The 18496-nt window shown below is 48.8% G+C and overlaps 1 protein-coding gene across 2 annotated transcripts in view; it reads left to right on the top strand.

Annotated features, from left to right (window-relative positions):
• LOC138577950 (tetraspanin-3-like) overlaps positions 1-18496 on the top strand; it is a 437846-nt gene that overhangs the window by 275349 nt on the left and 144001 nt on the right. For both annotated transcript variants that reach the window (XM_069649670.1, XM_069649669.1), the window contains exon 5: positions 3322-3474. In XM_069649670.1, coding sequence (XP_069505771.1) covers positions 3322-3474 — 153 coding nt within the window. The remainder of the gene's footprint in view (positions 1-3321; positions 3475-18496) is intronic.

Below are 18496 nucleotides of genomic sequence, written 5' to 3'. Positions count from 1 at the left end.
ATATCCTGCTTCGAGGGCTGCTGGGGCTGTAAGGGAGCCTGGTTTCTTTCTACCTGTGGCTCCTCCTGGGATTTCCCTCTTGAGCTGTTCGGTGCATCCGATGACCAAAGTTGTACCATGTTCGCCTCCTGCCTGGTGGAATGCGACTGTACTTTTGGCAGACCTCCTTTCCCTTTGGACTTTGACATTATATTCCTGTGTGTGGTCCCCCTCGCGGTGCAGGACTTACTTCCCTCTCTGTGTTGGTGTCGGGCCCACAGCGCTAATTTGCTGCTCCCATCCCCTCCAGGCTCCTCTGACTGCTCCGTCCCTTGCCCCACTGTCCACCTGGGTCTTCTCTCGTTACCCTTCTTTGTGTTTCCCAGGCAGTGATCCTGCTTCAGTCTCTTGCGCTAGCCCCTTGCTTCAGTGGGGGTGGGACGCCATCCACATGGCTTCTCCTTGTGCTAGGGTGTTTCTCTACTTCCAAGGAAGGAGATCTCCGTGTATAACACCACCACTCCTGGATGGCCCTCTTTCCTCTTGAGATCCAGCTCACCAGGGGGCACCACCAACATGGCCACCCAATCTTCTTGCAGGGTTCCTGAGTGCCTTTTTTGAGTCTGCCTGGTGACCATCCGTGATGACTGCCCTGCGTTGCCCACGTGTTGTGCATCACTTTCGTGACTTCCGTGTTCCACCAGCCTCTGGACTGGCTATGAGAGCGCTGGAGGGGACCAACAACCTTTCTTCTGCCCGGCCCAAGGGAACGTTCCACTCGGTCTTCTTCTAGCCCCCCCCCCGCTCTGTGCCTCCTACTGGGCTCTGCCGGGGGCCTCCTCTGTGGGGGGGGCAACGCTCTCCTCCTCGTCCAGGAGGGGCGGGGGGTTCCACGCCACGCCCCAGCCTCTGTCTCCTCTGCTTATTGAGGCGAGGTGAGGTGGATGCACCGGCCACATCGCGATCTGGAGCCACGGGGCTCCACGTCCTGTTCTGCCCGTCTGGCTGGGGATGACGGCAGTCCCCCGCCTGCCGTCTCCTGCTCCCCTCGCGGAAGGCTCCACACTCTGGGCAGAACAACTTCACCCGGTGACTTCCCGGCTGCTCCCCCCACTGGTAACTGCTGCTGCTCCGGAGGGGTTGGGGCTCGGGGGGGGGGGATATGGGTGCCGCAGCCGCTTACCGCCTCCTGCCACACTTCACGGGTCTGGGGGTCCCACCGTCTCTGCCACACCGGTGGCGCCACTCCGGACCGCGCGCCTACTTCTCCTCTCGGCCCTCGCCACTCGATCATAGTCCCTCACCGCCCTGGCGGTCCGGCTCTCATTCTTCGGAGTTTCGCCTCCCAGTATCTCGGATCCGCTACTGTTCCTCGTGGTGGGGGGGGGGGGGAGTACCGACCCCCAGTTTCATCAGAAATGTCCAATGTCGTGCTTATTGTGCCGCGGCCTGGCGGGAGAGACACCGAACTACGTCTCCTCATCACGGCCGCCATCTTGGAATCCCACTTACTAGTCTATTTAAATGTACAGACCCAACACACACTATCTTCCTATAGAGTGCTGGAGGGGTTGCCTAGCATCCCCTGAGTCTAAACACTCATATAACAGTCAAATGTTACCCTTCCCCTCTCAAATGGCTGGTGGCAGTGGTTTAGAACCAACTACCATGATTTTTCGGACCGCGAACACCGGTAGCTAAAAAATCGGGGCAGACATGTTTTTCAATATGGCGCCCAAGAGCTATCTGTAAAAAACACTCTGGTCAACTTTTTTCGCCGTTTATTTTTGGAAAGGTCCTAGTGTTTGTCTCTGCGTGCCAAACCAGGTTTGGTCCGTTTGTTCATTGGCATTTGGCGGGGTTCAGTGCTGAAGCCCTCCTCTGGCGCCTGAGTGTCTGGGGTGGACAGGATGTGAGGGAGGTGCCCAAAACTCCCTGTGCTTAGTCTCCTAGGAGACCTGAATGCACTCTGGTGTGTTTGGCCGGCTGGCTGTCCAGCAAGGACAGCCACCCTGCTGGGTGAGTGACAGCTAGGCTGGAATGAATGGGGGACAACTGTTTAAAAGCAGGCCTCTGGGACTTGGAAAGCAGAGTCGACCACTGGAATGAAAGAACCGAAGACGAGCTGAAGGAAGATGACTGCTGCAACTCCTGGTCCACCGGTGAAGCCCTGCTGCAGGTCTGTATTGCCTGAAACTTCATTGACAGAGAAGCCCTTCAAGGTTAACTTCTTCCCTTGAGTTTGGTGAGAACAACCAACTCGCAAGTCACCTGGACACCGTCTCTATACTGGTCGAATTTTCTTCAGTGCTGTTGAAAACCGGATAGCCAGTGAGAAGGATACCAGTTTGTGGTCTTTAAGGCACTCGCGCCTTAAACCGACGTCTAGCCAAGCTTGTGGCCTCTTCCCTGGGCAGTGCGGGAACCTCCCGACGTCCTCCTCTTGTGCCCACGACTGAAGCTCAGAAAAAGTGAGATCTGCAGGAACTGCCAGGAACAGCTGCCTCAGCTACAGCTCTTCATTTAAAAGGTACTGTGCAAGTGTGATCAAGAAATCCTTTCTGCCGCGGTGAAAGTTTGTGAAACTTTCCCAACTTTGAAGGCTTGTCCTTCCCTAAACTGACACACAACTTTTCTCTGACCAACTACTTCTAAAAACCGTGGCAAAGACTTAACCGTTTACTACCAGAACTGTGCTATCATATCCAAGACTCTGAACCATTGACTATGGGCCATGCCTATTGAATTGAATTGCTGGTTGAAGTGAACTGAAACTATTTGCCCTTCCTCGTAAAGTATCTGTGCTTTGATTCTTTTAACCTGGTCTTTTAAGTAACTGAACTGCGATTTTGCTCCCACTTCAGGGGAGCTGAACTTGTTCAGAAACTTATTGGTTGTGTATTGTAGTATATTAGATTGTGATATTGAGATTCTTTTACTAGTGGAACGTTTTCCAACTGATTGTGTAAATAAATGTATATTCTTTTACCAAGAAACATCGAGTAAGTGTTTGTTTGCACCACTGTGATTGCTGCCCCTTTGTGTAACCTCTTGTACTGCTCGCTTTACTCATGAGATAAGTCTGGCTGCTCAGCCACTGCTACCACATTACTGTGTAGTACAGGCTTGTACCAAAGGTGAAATTGGACTGACTTTTGTAGTCTTAATTCTGTGTAGTGTTCCCAAAGGGTACTGCATGTGATTCTGCCTAACATGGGGGCATTACTGGGGCTACCGTTAAAGCCCAAGCCGCTTTGCTTGGGTTATATTGCTTAAGTGACCCTTGGTGTTTCAGATTGGTTTGTCTTTGTTAATAATGCTCTGTTTTATCTTTCTATGTAGCTTGGCTGTTGTGGTGTATACAATTACACCGACTGGGAGGATCATTCCTGGCAACCCCACACTTTCAATGAAAGTGTCCCAGAAAGCTGCTGCCTCAGATCTTATTCAAATTGTACCGGAGATGAGTCCCAGCCAGAGTACCTGTATCAAAAGGTAGGTGTCACATTAGGACAATCCTTACATCGGATTCTTCTCTGTTCGCATGGATCTTAATCTGAATAAAGGAAACAATTTAATTTTGTAACGTTTCACACTTTTAACATTATATTCGTGAGTGGTTTAATTAACCATAATTACTCTAGGTTTCATGTTCTTAGTCATTGGGCTTGAGCTATGTCACTTTTTTCCGGCTAACCTAATAGAGGCACTGTGGAACATTTCCCACCATGAAAATTGCTCGTTTCTGATTGTGATGTCATACAATTAAAATTTCTGCACCAATTGACCCCAAGCTGCTTCCCTTCGGAGGAAGTTTGAAAGTTCTAACAATAAGACACGTAAAGGTACTGGATTGCTGCTGCAAATTTAGCAAGTTTGTGTAAGCCACTTTGATTCTTCTTTGTTTTGTTTTCCTCTGAAACAGAGAACCTGCATCTTCGTACACTGCAGACCATTCTAGTATCATGTGCCCTCTTCCTTAGACCAAATGTCAACTGCTTCCTATAAAACTTGCTAACAGAGTAGACATTAAGTATCTTAAATATGCTATGGGTACTAGATGTAGGTTTGGATCCTTCCATAACCACTGTGAAGCACAACACGTTGACCTACATGATTGACCTTCGTGCTCTGATCTATGAAGCACAGATCCTGTGCTTTCTGTTAACCTGCTTTTGTTTTTTTTAATATGGTTCTGCTTTATAGACCCTCTTCATTTAACTAATGTAACCTCTTTCATTAGTGGCTGTGCTAAGTGTGTCAAAGAGGGTTACAACCAAGCCTACAGATAAGGGGTGTATTGGCCACTGTTACTCCCTACAAATAGGCAAAAACGCCCAAAAATTCAAAAACGGAGCAAAAATGCTCCCAATAAAAAATGGGATACACACACGTAGAAAACAATCCCCCCTATTTTCACCCACACATCTCTTTGGATATGTTTGGACCAGAAGTGCACGTAGTACCACAGGAAGAAACTACTTTTACTGCCTGATCAGAAGTACACTTGTATCTTTTAAATGTGCAAAGAAATAGTTATTACAAAAACATTTCCGTTTTCTAGTTCAAATATATTTTTACCCGCTTATAAAATACTACCATTGTAAATTGGTTTTACTCCCTACCTTAAAATAGGGAGTAAAATACTCCCACCTCAAAATCTTATCTGGAGCGCTGGTTACAACCCTTCAAACATTTCATAAACTGAGCACTTAATCACAGGACAAACACTCTATGGGCATGTGATCTGTGGCCATTGTTGATGGAAGGCTGCCCTTCGCTAGTAATGTTTGTCAGGAATCTTGAGAGTACTGGAAGAATCATTTCCCCTACCTTTGGTTCCCACATTTGTGCAAGCCACAACCAATTTTGCTATTTTCCATTTACCCTCTCTTAGCCAGAATCACATGCAGTACCCTTTGGGACCACTACATACAATTAAGACTACACGTGTCAGTAAAATTTCACCTTTGGTACAAGCCTGTACTACACAGTATTGTGGTAGCAGTGGCTGAACAGCCAGACTTATCTCAAGAGTAAAGTGAGCAGTACAAGGGGTTACACAAAGGGCCAACAATCGCAGTGATTCAAATAACCATTTACTCAAGGTTTCTTGGTAAAAGAATAGACCTATATTTACACAGTCGTTAGGAAAACATTACACTAGAAAGAGCAGCTCAATATCATATACTAATATAGTGCAAATACACAACCAATAAGTTACTGAACAAGTTCAGCTCCCCTGAAGTGGGAGCAAAATGGCACTTCAATTACTTTTAAAAGAAGTAAAAAGACAAGGTTCAAAGAAATCAAGGCACAAATACTTTCATAGGTAGGGCAAAGGGTTTCAGTTCACTACAACCATCAATTCAATTCAGTAGGCCTGGGCCAAAGTCAATGGTTCAGATGTATAGAATAGCACAGTTCTGGTAGTAAACGGCTAAGTCTTTGTCACAGATCTTAGAAGAATTTGGTGAGACGAAAAGTTAGATGTTGGTTTAGGGAAGGACAATCCTTCAAAGTTGGGAAAGTTTCACAAACTCTCACCGCGGCCGAAAAGATTTCCTGACCGCATTTGCACAGTACCTTTTTAAAGTGAAGAAAAGCTGTAGCTGAGGCAGTTGTTCCTGGCAGTTCCTGCAGATCTCGCTGTTCCCGAGCTTCAGTCGTGGGGACAAGGAGGACGTCGGGAGGTCCTTGCACTGCCCAGGGAAGAGGCCACAAGCTTGGCAAAACATCAGTGTAAGGTGTGAGTGCCTTAAAGACCACAAACTGGTATCCTTCCCACTGGCTATCTGGTTTTCCACAGCACTCTTCAGAAAATTCGACCAGCATGGGGACGGTGTCCAGGCGGCTTACTAGTTGGTTGTTCCCACCAAACTCAAGGGAAGAAGTTAACCTTGAAGTGCTTCTCTGTCGATGGAGTATCAGGCCATTCGATCCTGCAGCAGGGCTTCACCGGTGGACCACGAGTTGCAGCAGTCGTCTTCCTTCAGCTCGTATTCGGTTCTTTCGTTCCAGTGGTTGACTCTGTTTTCCAAGTCCCAGAAGCCTGCTTTTAAACAGTGTTCCCCCATTCATTCCAGCCTGGCTGTCACTCACACAGCAGGGTGGCTGTCCTTGCCGGACAGCCAGCCGGCCAATCACGCTAGAGTGCATTCAGGTCCCCTAGGAGACTAAGCACAGGGAGGTTCAGGCACCTTCCTCACATTCTGTCCACCCCAGACACCCAGGCGCCAGAGGAGGGCTTCAGCACTGAACCCCGCCAAAGGCCAACAAACAAAGGGACCAAACCTGGTTTGGCGCGCAGAGTTGAACACTAGAAGGACCTTTCCTAAAAGAAACGGCAAAAAAAGATGACCGGAGTCTGTTTTTACAGATAGGTCTTGGGGGCCAAAGACCGGCTGCCCTGATGTCACGCAGCTCGGTAACGCAGAGCAGTGGTGTGTCTTCTTCTGCAATGTAGGCCATGCAGCCAGAGTTTTCTCTGCAGCAGCAGTTCTTCAACAGAGTAGGCATAAGCTCACAATGGTGGCAGGTACGCCAGGTGGAAACGTGTTCCATGCAACTGGGTTCAGGCTCCGGAAATTGATCCGCATTACTTTAATCTGATTCCACATCGTCCCGACTCTTTCAAGGATTTTCTCTTCTAAATATTCTGGCTCGTGCAGGTAGGAATGAATTGTTGCCATAGTTCCTGAATAGTGAAGAAGCACAGAGTCAACAGTGAGGTAAATAAAAACGGCTATCTTGAAAATTAGCAGTGTGTCGTCTGCGTAGTTGTAGGCGGTCAGTGTGTGATTTCGAATGATTTTCATCAATGGGGGAAAGTAGGTGTAGAAGATGAGTGGACTGGCTAGAGCCTTGTGGCACCCCACAGGAGATGTTTTTTGTGTTTGAGGTAAAAGGCGGTAAGTAGGTTCTTTCAGTTTGATTTGTGAGGAAGGATTTAGCCGATTTAAGGCAGAGTCTTTTACACTACTTTCCACCAGTCTTTTCATTAGTGTTGTGTGACTGTGTCGAACGCCACTGATGTGTCCAGTAGTATTAGGGCAGATTGGGTGCTGTTGTCTGCATTTATTTTTAAGTTGCCCCATATGGATAGGAGTGTAGATTCCGGTCCCCTCGTGGGTTTGAAGCAGACTTGCGAGTGGTGGAGTATTCTGTTTGTTTCGACGTAGCCAAGTAGAATTTCGTATACATGGTTCTCCAGTATTCTCGCCAGGTAGGGCAGGTTGGATAAATGTCTGTAATTACTGGGGTCTTTACGCGCTTTCCGTTTATTTTTGTCAGTGTCTTGATGTAAGCCTATTTGAATGATTTCAGTACTATTTCTGTTTTTAGGGATGGGTTCATAAGAATCCAGAAGTGTGATGCTGGGTTGCTGTGGTTGAGGACTTCTTTGTAAATGCCTAGGGGTTAGGGGACAGCAAGGGTCGCTTGGAGATGCATCCAAGTTGATGTCCTTTATTAGTGAGGAGAAAACGTTGTCGTCTATTGGTTCCAATCGGAAGAATCTTGCTGTGGTTGGTGGATCGCCAGTTGTCAGTGGTTCTGTGATTGTGTTTATAGTTGCACGGCTTGCTTCAATGGTCTGTTGGATTGTTTCAATTTTTATTCTAAGGGAGTTGATGATGTTGTCACATAGTGCTTGACGCCTTTGTTGCAGGATGTACAGTGTTTGATCTTTGATTCTGAAGAGTTATTTTTGTGCATTTGTTGCTGATTGGATTCTTTTGGTATTTTGCATTTATATAGCGCTATATATAGCATTGGTATGACCTCAAAGCGCTGGTCGGTTGAACGCCCTCGGGGACCGCAATCCAGGTCAGTAGAGAGTAGAGCGGGTTAGTGTCTTAGGGTGCATGGGTGCACCAGTTATGCGTGCAGCTGATGTAATAGCATAATGGTAGCTGCATCCCTAGCCTTAGGTGTGGTGGTGGAGATGTCAGTTAAATGTATGCAGTCTGGTGGGTGGACACCCAGACTGGGTTCTGGCTGTGTTAGGACTGTAGGATGCTTATGTGAGCAGCTAGGATGGTTTGCGATATAGCTGCGCATTATTAGAGTTATGAGGTGTTCATGGGGTAGTGTTTGTATGTGAGTAGCTATGCTGAATTTATCGAGGGGTATAGCTGTACTCTGAGTGATGGTGTAGAGTAGACAGTAAGCGTAGTGATATGATCTGGTGTGATATGATAATTCATCCACAAAGCACATATGGTTGCTGGATGGGCACAAAGGGGGACAGAGACAGAGGGTTGGGCTTACAGTGACAGGACGGGGGTAGAGGGATGCAGAGTGACATCATGGGGAACAGGGAGTCAGGGTTACACAGCGACACACAGGCACATGGGGTACAGGGAGACAGGGGGCTGGGCTGACAGCGACAGGACGGGGTAGGGAGATACATAGCGACATTATGGAGGAACAGGAGGGAGGGAGGGTACACAGCGAGACACAGGAACAGTGGGGCATACAGCGACATCACGTGTACTAGAGGGGAGGGCAATACAGAGGGGTACACAGCGACACACGGGGGCACAGCGACGTCACAAGACTAGACAAGTTGTTGAACAGGGAGTTGGGAGGAGTTATGATCCAAGGGGTTGTTATTTTGGAATCAGGGATACAGTGGTCAATAGCTGAATTGATGGACGTATTCACTGGTGACATGGTCGGGAGTCCCAATGTGTATTTAGTCAATGGTTGTTGGAGATTCAGTTGCTTCTAAGGACAAGGATGTTGTAATCGAAACAGCCACATTTTTAGTACTTTGCGCAATGTCATATATTCTTGGGTGTGACGAATATGTGGGGGAAGCTAGTTCCACAGAGTCGGGGCCAAGGTTGAGAAAGCGGATTCTCCGTTCCTGACAGAGTTGGTGGGAGGGATCACTAAAAGGAGGGCAGTGCTTGATCTTAGGGTGCGACGTGGGAGGTAAGGTTTTAACTTTTCTTGCAGGTATATTGGGCTGGTCTTGTGCACTGTACGGTGAGTGATGCAGAGGGTCTTAAAGGAGGCCCTTCGTCCGACTGGGAGCCAGTGGAGGGTTCGGAGAGCCAGAGAGGTGTGGTCTCTTGGACCCAGGGCGAGGCACAATTTAGCAGCAGCGTTTATTAAGGTGGTATGCCGGCGCTCCTAGGTATAGGGAGTTGGCATAGTCCAGTCTCGACATTACAATGGACATAACAGCGGCAAGTCTGTTCGAGAAGGAGAGGTAGGGAAAGATGCGTTTGAGATGGTAATGACAACATTTAGACACATGGTTTATCTGTCGTGAGAGGGTTAGGCCAGGGTTACCTTTACTGCAGAAGGGTAAATGCCAGTACAAGTGAAGAGAAATTAACAGACAGTGTTAAAATTATTCCGTTGATTTCCAATGAATGCAAATATCTTGAAAACACACATTCTTATACATTTAAGCAAGAAAGCACAGCAATGCAAAAGCAATGAAATACTTGAATTAAAGCATTTTGTGATAACAAATGTATGTAAACAAATAAGCTGCCAGTTTCAGAGCTGTGGTGCAAATAGTCCACATTGTTGGTAACTCAATCCTGCAGAACGATGGTACTCTCCCTCTCTAACTCCTGAAAGGAGTCGTGTGTACGAGCAGAATGGGGAAGAAAGAGCTAGACTTAGATCCAATCTATGGACCATATGCCTCCAAAATTGAAAAGCCATGTTCCAGTGTTCAATCATATATGGATTCACCTTTAAAATTCCCAGTGTTTGTTACAACTTACCCCAAAAATGCTAAAAGGAAATTAACTCTTACGTCAAAGGTGAGATTTTAATAAAGTGAGGGGAGGTCAAGTGACGGTGGAAATCAAGTTGGGGTTGGCATGTTAAACCTATGTGCTCCTGCAGACATATTTGAATGCTAGAAGTTCAATTATTGTCTCTAGTCATTTTGTTATTGTTTAGGATGTATTGCACGCACTGCAGCCAATTGCATCTTCTCCAGGTGCTCTGGTGTATCTGAAAGAGCGAGTGTTAGAGGGATTTGACATAAATATGAAAAATATTCCTAAACTGTGAGACCCTCCACCGGCCCCCCAAACCTCCAGCACTTTTTGCTGGACTTCTGGAACTTTTTAGCTGTTCATCTTTAGTGCAGCGTTCCGGGGAGCACTTTGGGGGCAAATTACCAGACAAAAACTCCAGTCTGCAATTTCGGTTTGCAACAGGTAAGTGTGTCAGTTTCTTTTCATTCCAATTATGGAAGCAACCCGAAAATTATCCTTTTCTGTACAAGTGAACCGAAGACTGAATACAATATTTTTCTTGCGCCCTTTTTCATTTCGCTAATCAAATGAGGAGTACATCATGGCATCGGCAACATTGTTGTTCTCTCAACTATGTACAAATAACTTTTATCAAGTATTGAAAGAGAACTGTCTACTGCTTGTGTATCTTCACTTCATTTGGTCACGTGCATCATCTTTCGCGTGCACATCCTCGCTCCAGCTAGTCGCATGCTGGAAGTACCTATGTAACACCATCTCGCCAGTCCCCTCTGGACCCTGCCGCTTGATTCCTAATGGCTTGTCATATGGCATGCGCATCCTCAATAAATATGCAATAAGTGGCCAATGCTGTCAGTGCAAGGGGCTACCAAAGTCCAAATAAATCCCTCCTTAATTCACTTACTTGCAATATGGCGTGTATTACTAGTCCGGCTGAATTATTCCTCATTGTAGTTGTTGCCGAGGTCGCGGCACAAAGAAAGGACGCACACACGGAGGCATAAAGGAAGCTTCTTCTTCTAACAACTACTCAGTAACTGGCGCCCTACGCGCCTTTTCCCACAAACCCCCACTTCCCCGCTCCCACGTCACACTAACACTCCGCCTCCCCAACGGAGGGGGCCAAGTGCCTTTAACTCGTGGAGTGCTGGGTAACACTACCCCCGAACATTATATCCTGACATCAGCTCAACATTCCTCAACAAGTCTCATTGGTTTCTTGATCACTCGTCGGGGCCTCTCATCTTGAGCTGTCGCCTCTAGGACAAGTGGATTGTTCACTCCCTGTCTCGTCCCTCCCGGATCCCCGACCGGAGGGGTCCACAGGTCATCTCTCTGCATGCGAGGTTCTGGGGAAACAGACCTCCTCGGCTCTTCCGAGCCCTCTCTCTTGATATAGTGTCTAAATTGTTGACAGTTCCTGGTGACGGCTCTATTTGGATCTTCAGCCGTCACCATAGTACCTTTTACTGCGACTACCCTCATGGGACTTGGGGCAAATCGCGGATCTGTCTTCCTGGTTATTTGTTGTTGCACAAGGACGTCGTCTCCTACCTGGAAATCTTTTGTTTCAGCGTGGCGCCTCGCATCAGTGTCACGTCTTGCCTTCTCCTTTGCTTCAGCATCACGTTGGAGCGTCTCAGTGTCAAGCGGTTCTTCACTTGACGGGTTGCGTGGGATGCGGGTTCGCACCTCATAGCGAAACATTAGTTCAGCAGGAGTCTTGTTCGTTACTTCATGCGGGGTATTCCTGTAAGCTCTCAGGAGGCGGCACAGTGCTTGATGCGGGTGTACTGCCTCCACCTTGGCTCTTTGTATCGCTTTCTTGATGGAGGCCATGAAGCGTTCCGCCATCCCATTCGCTTGCGGGTGTCGAGGGGTTATCTTCATGTGCTTGAAACCCAAATGCATCGCTAGTTCTCCGAACTCGTGCCCGCAGAATGGTGGTCCATTGTCAGACTTGATGGTTTTGGGAACCCCCCACTCGCTGAATACTTCCTCTAGCACCTCTGCCACCTGGGGAAACGCTGTGGTGGAGACCGACTTGACTATGGGGAACCTTGAATGTTCATCTATTAGCAGCAGGAGGTAGTCGCCAGTTTCGGTCGGTCCGTAGAAGTCCACGGCTACTCGTTCCCAGGGGCGATCTGGTATCTGTGTGTGTTGCAGCGGGGGTGGACGTTCCATTGAGGCGGTGCACTGGCACGCGTGACAGTTTTTCACCCATTCATCGACCGCCACATCTAGGAAGGGAAACCAGACGTAGCATCTCAACTGTTTCTTGGTGTTCTCCGCCCCTCGGTGACCTTCGTGGGCCGTGCGGACCACCTCGTTTCGTAGTGTGGCGGGAATAACAATCCTGCAGCCTCGTAGAAGAATGTTGTTGTCCTTCACAGCCAGTTCACCCTGCACTCTGGCCAGTCTCGCGATTTCCTGTTTGTTGACGCCCGGATGGGCTAGCATTGCCCTGTGGTGGTCTTTCCATTTGTTGGTTAAAGTCAAACTGATTGCAAGGGCTGTCGTCGGGTCAGCGGCAGATGCGGCGGCCACCCTTTCGAGGGACAACGCCGGTGGTAGCGATCGATCTGCTATATACTGCACATAGGCCACATCTCCTTTCCGCGTCAGCGGGGGCCCCACAGGGTGTCGTGACAGATAATCGGCTGGGTTTAGCTCACCTCCGGGGCGATGGATGATGTCGTAGTTGTACTCTTGAAGCCGGATGCCCCACCGCTCAATCCTTGGTGGCATCTTGGTGTGCGGGTTCCCGAACAGGGATAGGAGTGCCTGGTGGTCGGTAATCAGCGTGAACTTCTTCCCGATGAGGAAATTGTGGAAGTGTTCACATGCCCATACTGCGGCCAAACTCTCCTTCTCGGCTTGCGAATAAGCCAGCTCCGGCGTGGATAGCGCTCTGCTCGCATAAGCGACCACATGTCTCGGGTTGATGTCCGCCCCACTGGTTTGAGCTAGTATGGCCCCGAGGCCGACTGGGCTTGCGTCCACCACCACCTCGGTGTGCCACGCGGGGTTGAAGTAGGCCAGGCGGTGAGCCTCCGTGAGGGCCTGCTTGATGGCAGTGAATGCCTGCTGGCATGCGGGAGTCCACTCGAACACTGTCTCCTTCTGCAGGAGCCTCCTCAACGGGTCGGTGAGGGAGGCAAAGTGGGGAATGTATCTCGCACAGTACCCCGCCATGCCAAGGAAGGAGCGGACGTCTGCAACCTGCAGCGGTTCGCCAAGGCCAGTGATTGTGGCAACTTTGTCGGGATCCGGCATCATCCCTTCCCCGGAGAAGATGTGGCCGAAAAATTTAAGTTTCGTCTTGCTGAATCTGCACTTGGAGATGTTGAGCGTGAGACCAGCAGCTTGAAGGGCTTCACACGTGGCGTGCAGCGCTGTGTCGTGGGACTCCTTGGAGGCGCCGAACACAAGTATGTCGTCGCTGTAATTCAGAGCACCCTTAACGGGTCTGATAATTTGACGTATGGCTTCCTGAAAAATCTCCGCAGCGGACGAGATACCGAAATTCAGTCTGCGGTACCGGAATAGGCCATCATGTGTCGCAAATGTTGTGATGACTCGAGAGTCGGGGTGTAGCTCCAGCTGATGATAGCCCTGAACCAGGTCGAGCTTGGAAAACATCTGGGCGTTGTTCAACTGCACGATCATGTCTTCTATGCACGGACCCGGGTGCCTCTCCCGCTGGATAGCCGTGTTGGCCACTCTCATGTCCACACATAGACGGATTTTTCCACCTTCTTTGGGTACGACCACCAGGGGGGAGACCCATGGGGTTGGGCCCGTTGCTGGCTCAATAATGCCGTCGGAGAGCAATTGCTGGAGAGCCTCGGACACTGCCTCTTGGAGGTGAAACCCGACCCGTCTGGGGTGTTGCGGCACTGGGCGTACCAGCAGGTCGATGTGTAGCTTGATGGGAGGGGCTATGAGTTTTCCCAATCCGGTACACAGCTTTGGGAATCTCTCCATTATGTCGTCTTGTGTGATTAGGTTCTGGTTTCGAACGCATGCCATTGTGCTGATTAAGTCCTTCGGGTTGTCTGAAGTTGCGGTAATGGTATCACCTGCTTTCACGTGGATCTCGATCAGACCCAGGCGGGATGCTGTGTGGTAGCTGATAAGGCATCTACTCCTGGTGAGCGAGCGAATGACATGGATGGTGGTGTCCACCTGTCGTCCATTCAGGAGAAACCGTCGAGCGAATTGACCCACCGTCTGCAAAGGGGTAGCAGCGCCCCACTGGAAGATTCTTGAATGTGACGGGGCAAGCTGTGGTGGGTCTGACATCCTGCCGTAGTCCTGCTCGCCCATGATGTTTACAGTGGCGCCAGAGTCGATCATGAACTGGAATTGGTAATTTCCCATCTTGATCGGGATTTTTGGGGCTTCCCGCGCCTCTTCGTTATCAAGAATGAGATTGACAAACTCGTCCTGGTCATATGGATCATGCGCCGCATTGTAGGCCGCCTCTTGATCTTCATGATAGAATGCCTCAGGCCTTTGTTCCATGGGGGGGTTTTCGTATTCATCCACGAAATGCCTGGGCTGGTCCACCTGGTCTGGTTGCACGTAGTATCCCTGCATTTGGTACTCCTCAATTGCTCTGACATATCGTCTCTGGTTTTGCCCTTGTTGGTACTGCCTCGGTTGATTGTATTGTGGGGGTGGCGGCCGAAACGGCGTTCTGGCGGGTGCTTGTGGACGCATCAGGGGATATGGTATGCCCTCCCTACATACAGAGTGGAAGTGCCCCTCTCTTCCGCAGTTCGTGCACCGTTGGGATAATGCTGGGCACGACCCGGAGTGTGGGAAGGACATCCCGCACCGATAGCACTGTCTTTGCTGGCGCGGGGTTGGTGCCCCTGGTGCTCTATATTGTTGTGGTCCTCTGTCACCTTGTCGAGGCGGCTGTATGGCGCCTATGAGTTCATTGGTGTCTTGTTTGGGGTTATTTGTGTTGCTCATGGATGAAGCTTGTGCATCAACTCTCTCGTGTATGCGAGCGAGTTCGCTCACTTCGGGGATGGTGAGAGGCTTTTTCAAAAGTTGTTTCTTGAGCGCAGGAGAGAGACAACCTTCTATCACTCTCAGCCGTATTGCTTCTTCCAGGGAGAAAGCGTCGAACTGGCAGTTAGCACCTTTCACTCTTAGGCGAGTTATGAACTCATCAACAGTCTCGTGTGGCAGCTGGGTGCATTTGTTGAATAGATATCTCTCATAGTCTCGGTTGACTTCGATGATGAGTAGCTTGTCCAGGGCCTTAATCAGGTTGGGGAAGGAGTCTTGTTCTGCCGTCGGGATTGTTTTTACTACCGTCTTGATTTCACCCCCCACGAGGTTGAGAAAAATGTCCCTGATGTTGGGGGAATCACCATCGCCGGACCCCCGCACAAAATGGTGGAAGTCTTCCATCCAGTCAGTCCACCTGGGTCCTTTCGTCGCTTGTGGCGTCATGGTGAATGGCGGGGGCAGCCTCAGCTGTATTGATTTTGCTGCGCGCACAGGCTGGGGGGACCCAGGATTGGATCCCTGGACGCTCATGTCGTCAGGAGATGAGACCTCAAGCGTGCGAAGGCAGGTCCGGCTATGGACCATTAACGGTGAGAGGTGGCTCCCAGACGTCGTCGCTGGCGTGGTCCGTGACAGGGGACTGGAGCAACCGCCTTATGAGAGGGCGGGTTTTCCGGCATGCGTGAACAGCAGGGACCGCCTGGAGTGGAGGATGCGGTTCACGCGCGTCGTTTTAAATAAACGAGAAAAGAAAAAAAAAATTTTTTTTTTTCTTTTTTTTTTTTTTTTCAGCTGCAGCCTTGTATGCGGAGGAGGAGGCGCGGCGGGTCAGCGGCCGCCCGCGCACTGGCGGGTTTCTGGGCCCAGCGCCACGGAAGGAGGAGCAGGAGGAGGAGGCTCCGCGTGGTTCCCTGCACGCGAGCCGGGACGCGGCGGACTGCCGCTGGAGGACTCCGGTGTGCGAGGAACAGCCTCGTCGCCAATGTTGCCGAGGTCGCGGCACAAAGAAAGGACGCACACACGGAGGCATAAAGGAAGCTTCTTTATTCTTCTAACAATTACTCAGTAACTGGCGCCCTACGCGCCTTTTCCCACAAACCCCCACTTCCCCGCTCCCACGTCACACTAACACTCCGCCTCCCCAACGGAGGGGGCCAAGTGCCTTTAACTCGGGGAGTGCTGGGTAACAGTAGTAACAGGAGTGGGTGTCTGCAGTGGCCTGAACTAGGTTTAAAGTGCCTATTTATAACAGAATTGGCCTCTCAAAGGATTTAAGTCAATAATGGTCAGCTGCAATTGGTCTATCCAAGACAGACGTCGGTGTTTATTAGAACGTGTTCTCCTTATTCTAGAGGCATGGCCATCTTGGCAAATTAAGTTTTAAAGGAATGGTTCGGTAAAAAATGTTTATTGTCCCTACGGCTCGGCCATGATTTTTTAAGCCTGTCGCTCGATTTTAGAAAAATGTCCTATGGACCTTACCCGAGTTTTCGCCCATTAAACGCACGCGAAAACAGGCATCAGGGAGCTGGCATTTTGTGATAATCCGATCACTTGCCCCATCGCCTTAGCTGACCTGCTTTTGCGGCACTAAATCATATCCCCCGCCCATGAGCCTGACATTATCAAAACATTCATGTTCCCCGCCTCTCCCTGTGATGTTACTGTGCTGCGTCTTCTACGCGACTTCACACAGAACCCAGAAACCAACACAGATCAACTCACAACACAGCGCGCCACAATTCGGAATATGAATCAGTAGTTTAAAATCAAACAGCAAGATTGTACATTTGGTAAAGTACATTTATTTTACATTAAATGTTTAGAGAATATTCAGCAATTGGCATATTGAATCGGAATGGACATTTTTTTCTTTGCTCTCGATCCGCAAATCCGCAAAAGTGAGTCACGCGCTGTTCCTTTATGGTACACAGGGTGTTGGGTTTCGTTAAAAGCTGCACTCTGGACGCACAGTGATCCACAGGGCTGTTCCATCAACTAGGCACTAGGACACTAGGTTGATATGTTGCTTCTAGCTGCTAGTACTGCGTAAGGGCATATGGGCCCTTGGCGATCGTCCCATAAAATGGTCAATGTTGTGCAGTTGTTTACAAGAAGCTGCAGCAGGCGATTGAAAAAACTGTCTGCCGGGGTCTGGAATTGGTGGCAGTAGCAGTACGGTAGGATGTACCTGTTTAGAAAACATAAAAATTGAAATTAGTCTAACCAGCCGATCTTTATTACTATTCTTCATTTTTATTTTTACGGCCGAACTGAAACTTATTTGCTTGCGAGGATAGTGCAATGGAGTATGTTCGGCTCTAAAAGCAATGCGAAAACTAACGAGATAAATCGAGGTAAACACACAATCTAATGATTTTTTAGCGTTGAACCACTGAGAAACGACTGTTTGTCTACATGTGTGTCGAATGGGCACATGCATGCCCATGTGCCCGATAGAAAGACGATCCCACAAAAGTTGTAATTGATCTTCATTCATTAATTCTTCATTCCGGTATAAAAGCGTCTAAGGAGTTACTTACATTATATTTGCCATTTCCATTGTGTCTCAGCGTAATGCAGTCCGTAAATCCCACTGTGTTCGTGCCAACGATTTTTCCATGTACTGAACTAACATGAAACTCGGTCTAGTTTCAGAATTTTCAGCCCTATCGTCTCTTACGTTATTGCTCCCTTCCTTCAAATGAAGTCCTTTCGGCATGGTCCCTGTCTCAAGGTCAAAAAACAATAGAACCTTATACTGCCAGTGCGAGTCGCTGGCCTCTTCAGCCCGCGAGCAAAAAATCAAAAGCCGCTGACCTTCACTCTGTATGAGCATACATTCTTACTTTGCAACATCCCGTGTAAAGCCATCTGTGAGAACTTGAATTTTCGACTACATCTTTGTACTAGGCCTCAATGTGCAAATGCGAACTTGCTTCTCTCCCATCTGCAACGCCTCGCTTGGCGCGTTCTAAAGTCCCCAATTTTGTAATTGTTGTCCGCGAGCTTTGCAGCCCTAGAGAACCATACCTATGGAGACATTGACTTTTTGGGGGAAGCTCAGGGAAAGTATAAAGTAGCAGGGGAGTAGAGTTGAAAGTGAGATTTATTGTTTTTGTTTTATTATTTGCAATACGCAAGCCTCCCCTCAGTTAACAGTGCGCAGCATTTACATGAGATTGCGAAACTTAGTTACAGCAACAAAAATATATACATACACATATTCACAAGGTCAGCGATATGAGGTCTATAGAGAGAGAAGTCAAAGATGACACCCATGTTGTTCGCCACTCAGGATGGTGAAGGGAGTGGTTCGGGTTAGCATACTTTGTATGTACACTGTACAAGAACATTTTTTTACAAAAAGACAATCAGATTACAATGATTTAAACCGGGATTTGTACTTCTCAACCAGCTCTGCTTTGGGTGGACATGGCACAGTGGCAATGTTTGGTGGCAATGCATCAGTGCTCTGCACAGAAGCGCTCAAAATTCCATGTGTGTGCTTCTCTAGTAGAGATGAGGCCTTTAACAAAGTCGAACTCCATTTCCTCATATACTGGTTTCACCACCCATTTCTTACTACTTTTTGCAAAGGCCGTAGTGTAGCGAGGCATCCCTACATTTCCCGTAGTCCTAGACTGTTCACGGCACACATTCTCGTTATGGGCCAAGACCGCTAGTAGAGCCCTATGTTTCATGCCCTGCATGCCGAAATGCAATCGCTTTGG

The sequence above is a fragment of the Ambystoma mexicanum genome, chromosome 1p, assembly GCF_040938575.1.
Source record: "Ambystoma mexicanum isolate Mex_15411 chromosome 1p, UKY_AmexF1_1, whole genome shotgun sequence".
NCBI lineage: Eukaryota > Metazoa > Chordata > Amphibia > Caudata > Ambystomatidae > Ambystoma > Ambystoma mexicanum.
The sequence above is the reverse complement of the archived record's forward strand: the minus strand, read 5'-3'. Positions and strand labels throughout refer to the sequence as shown.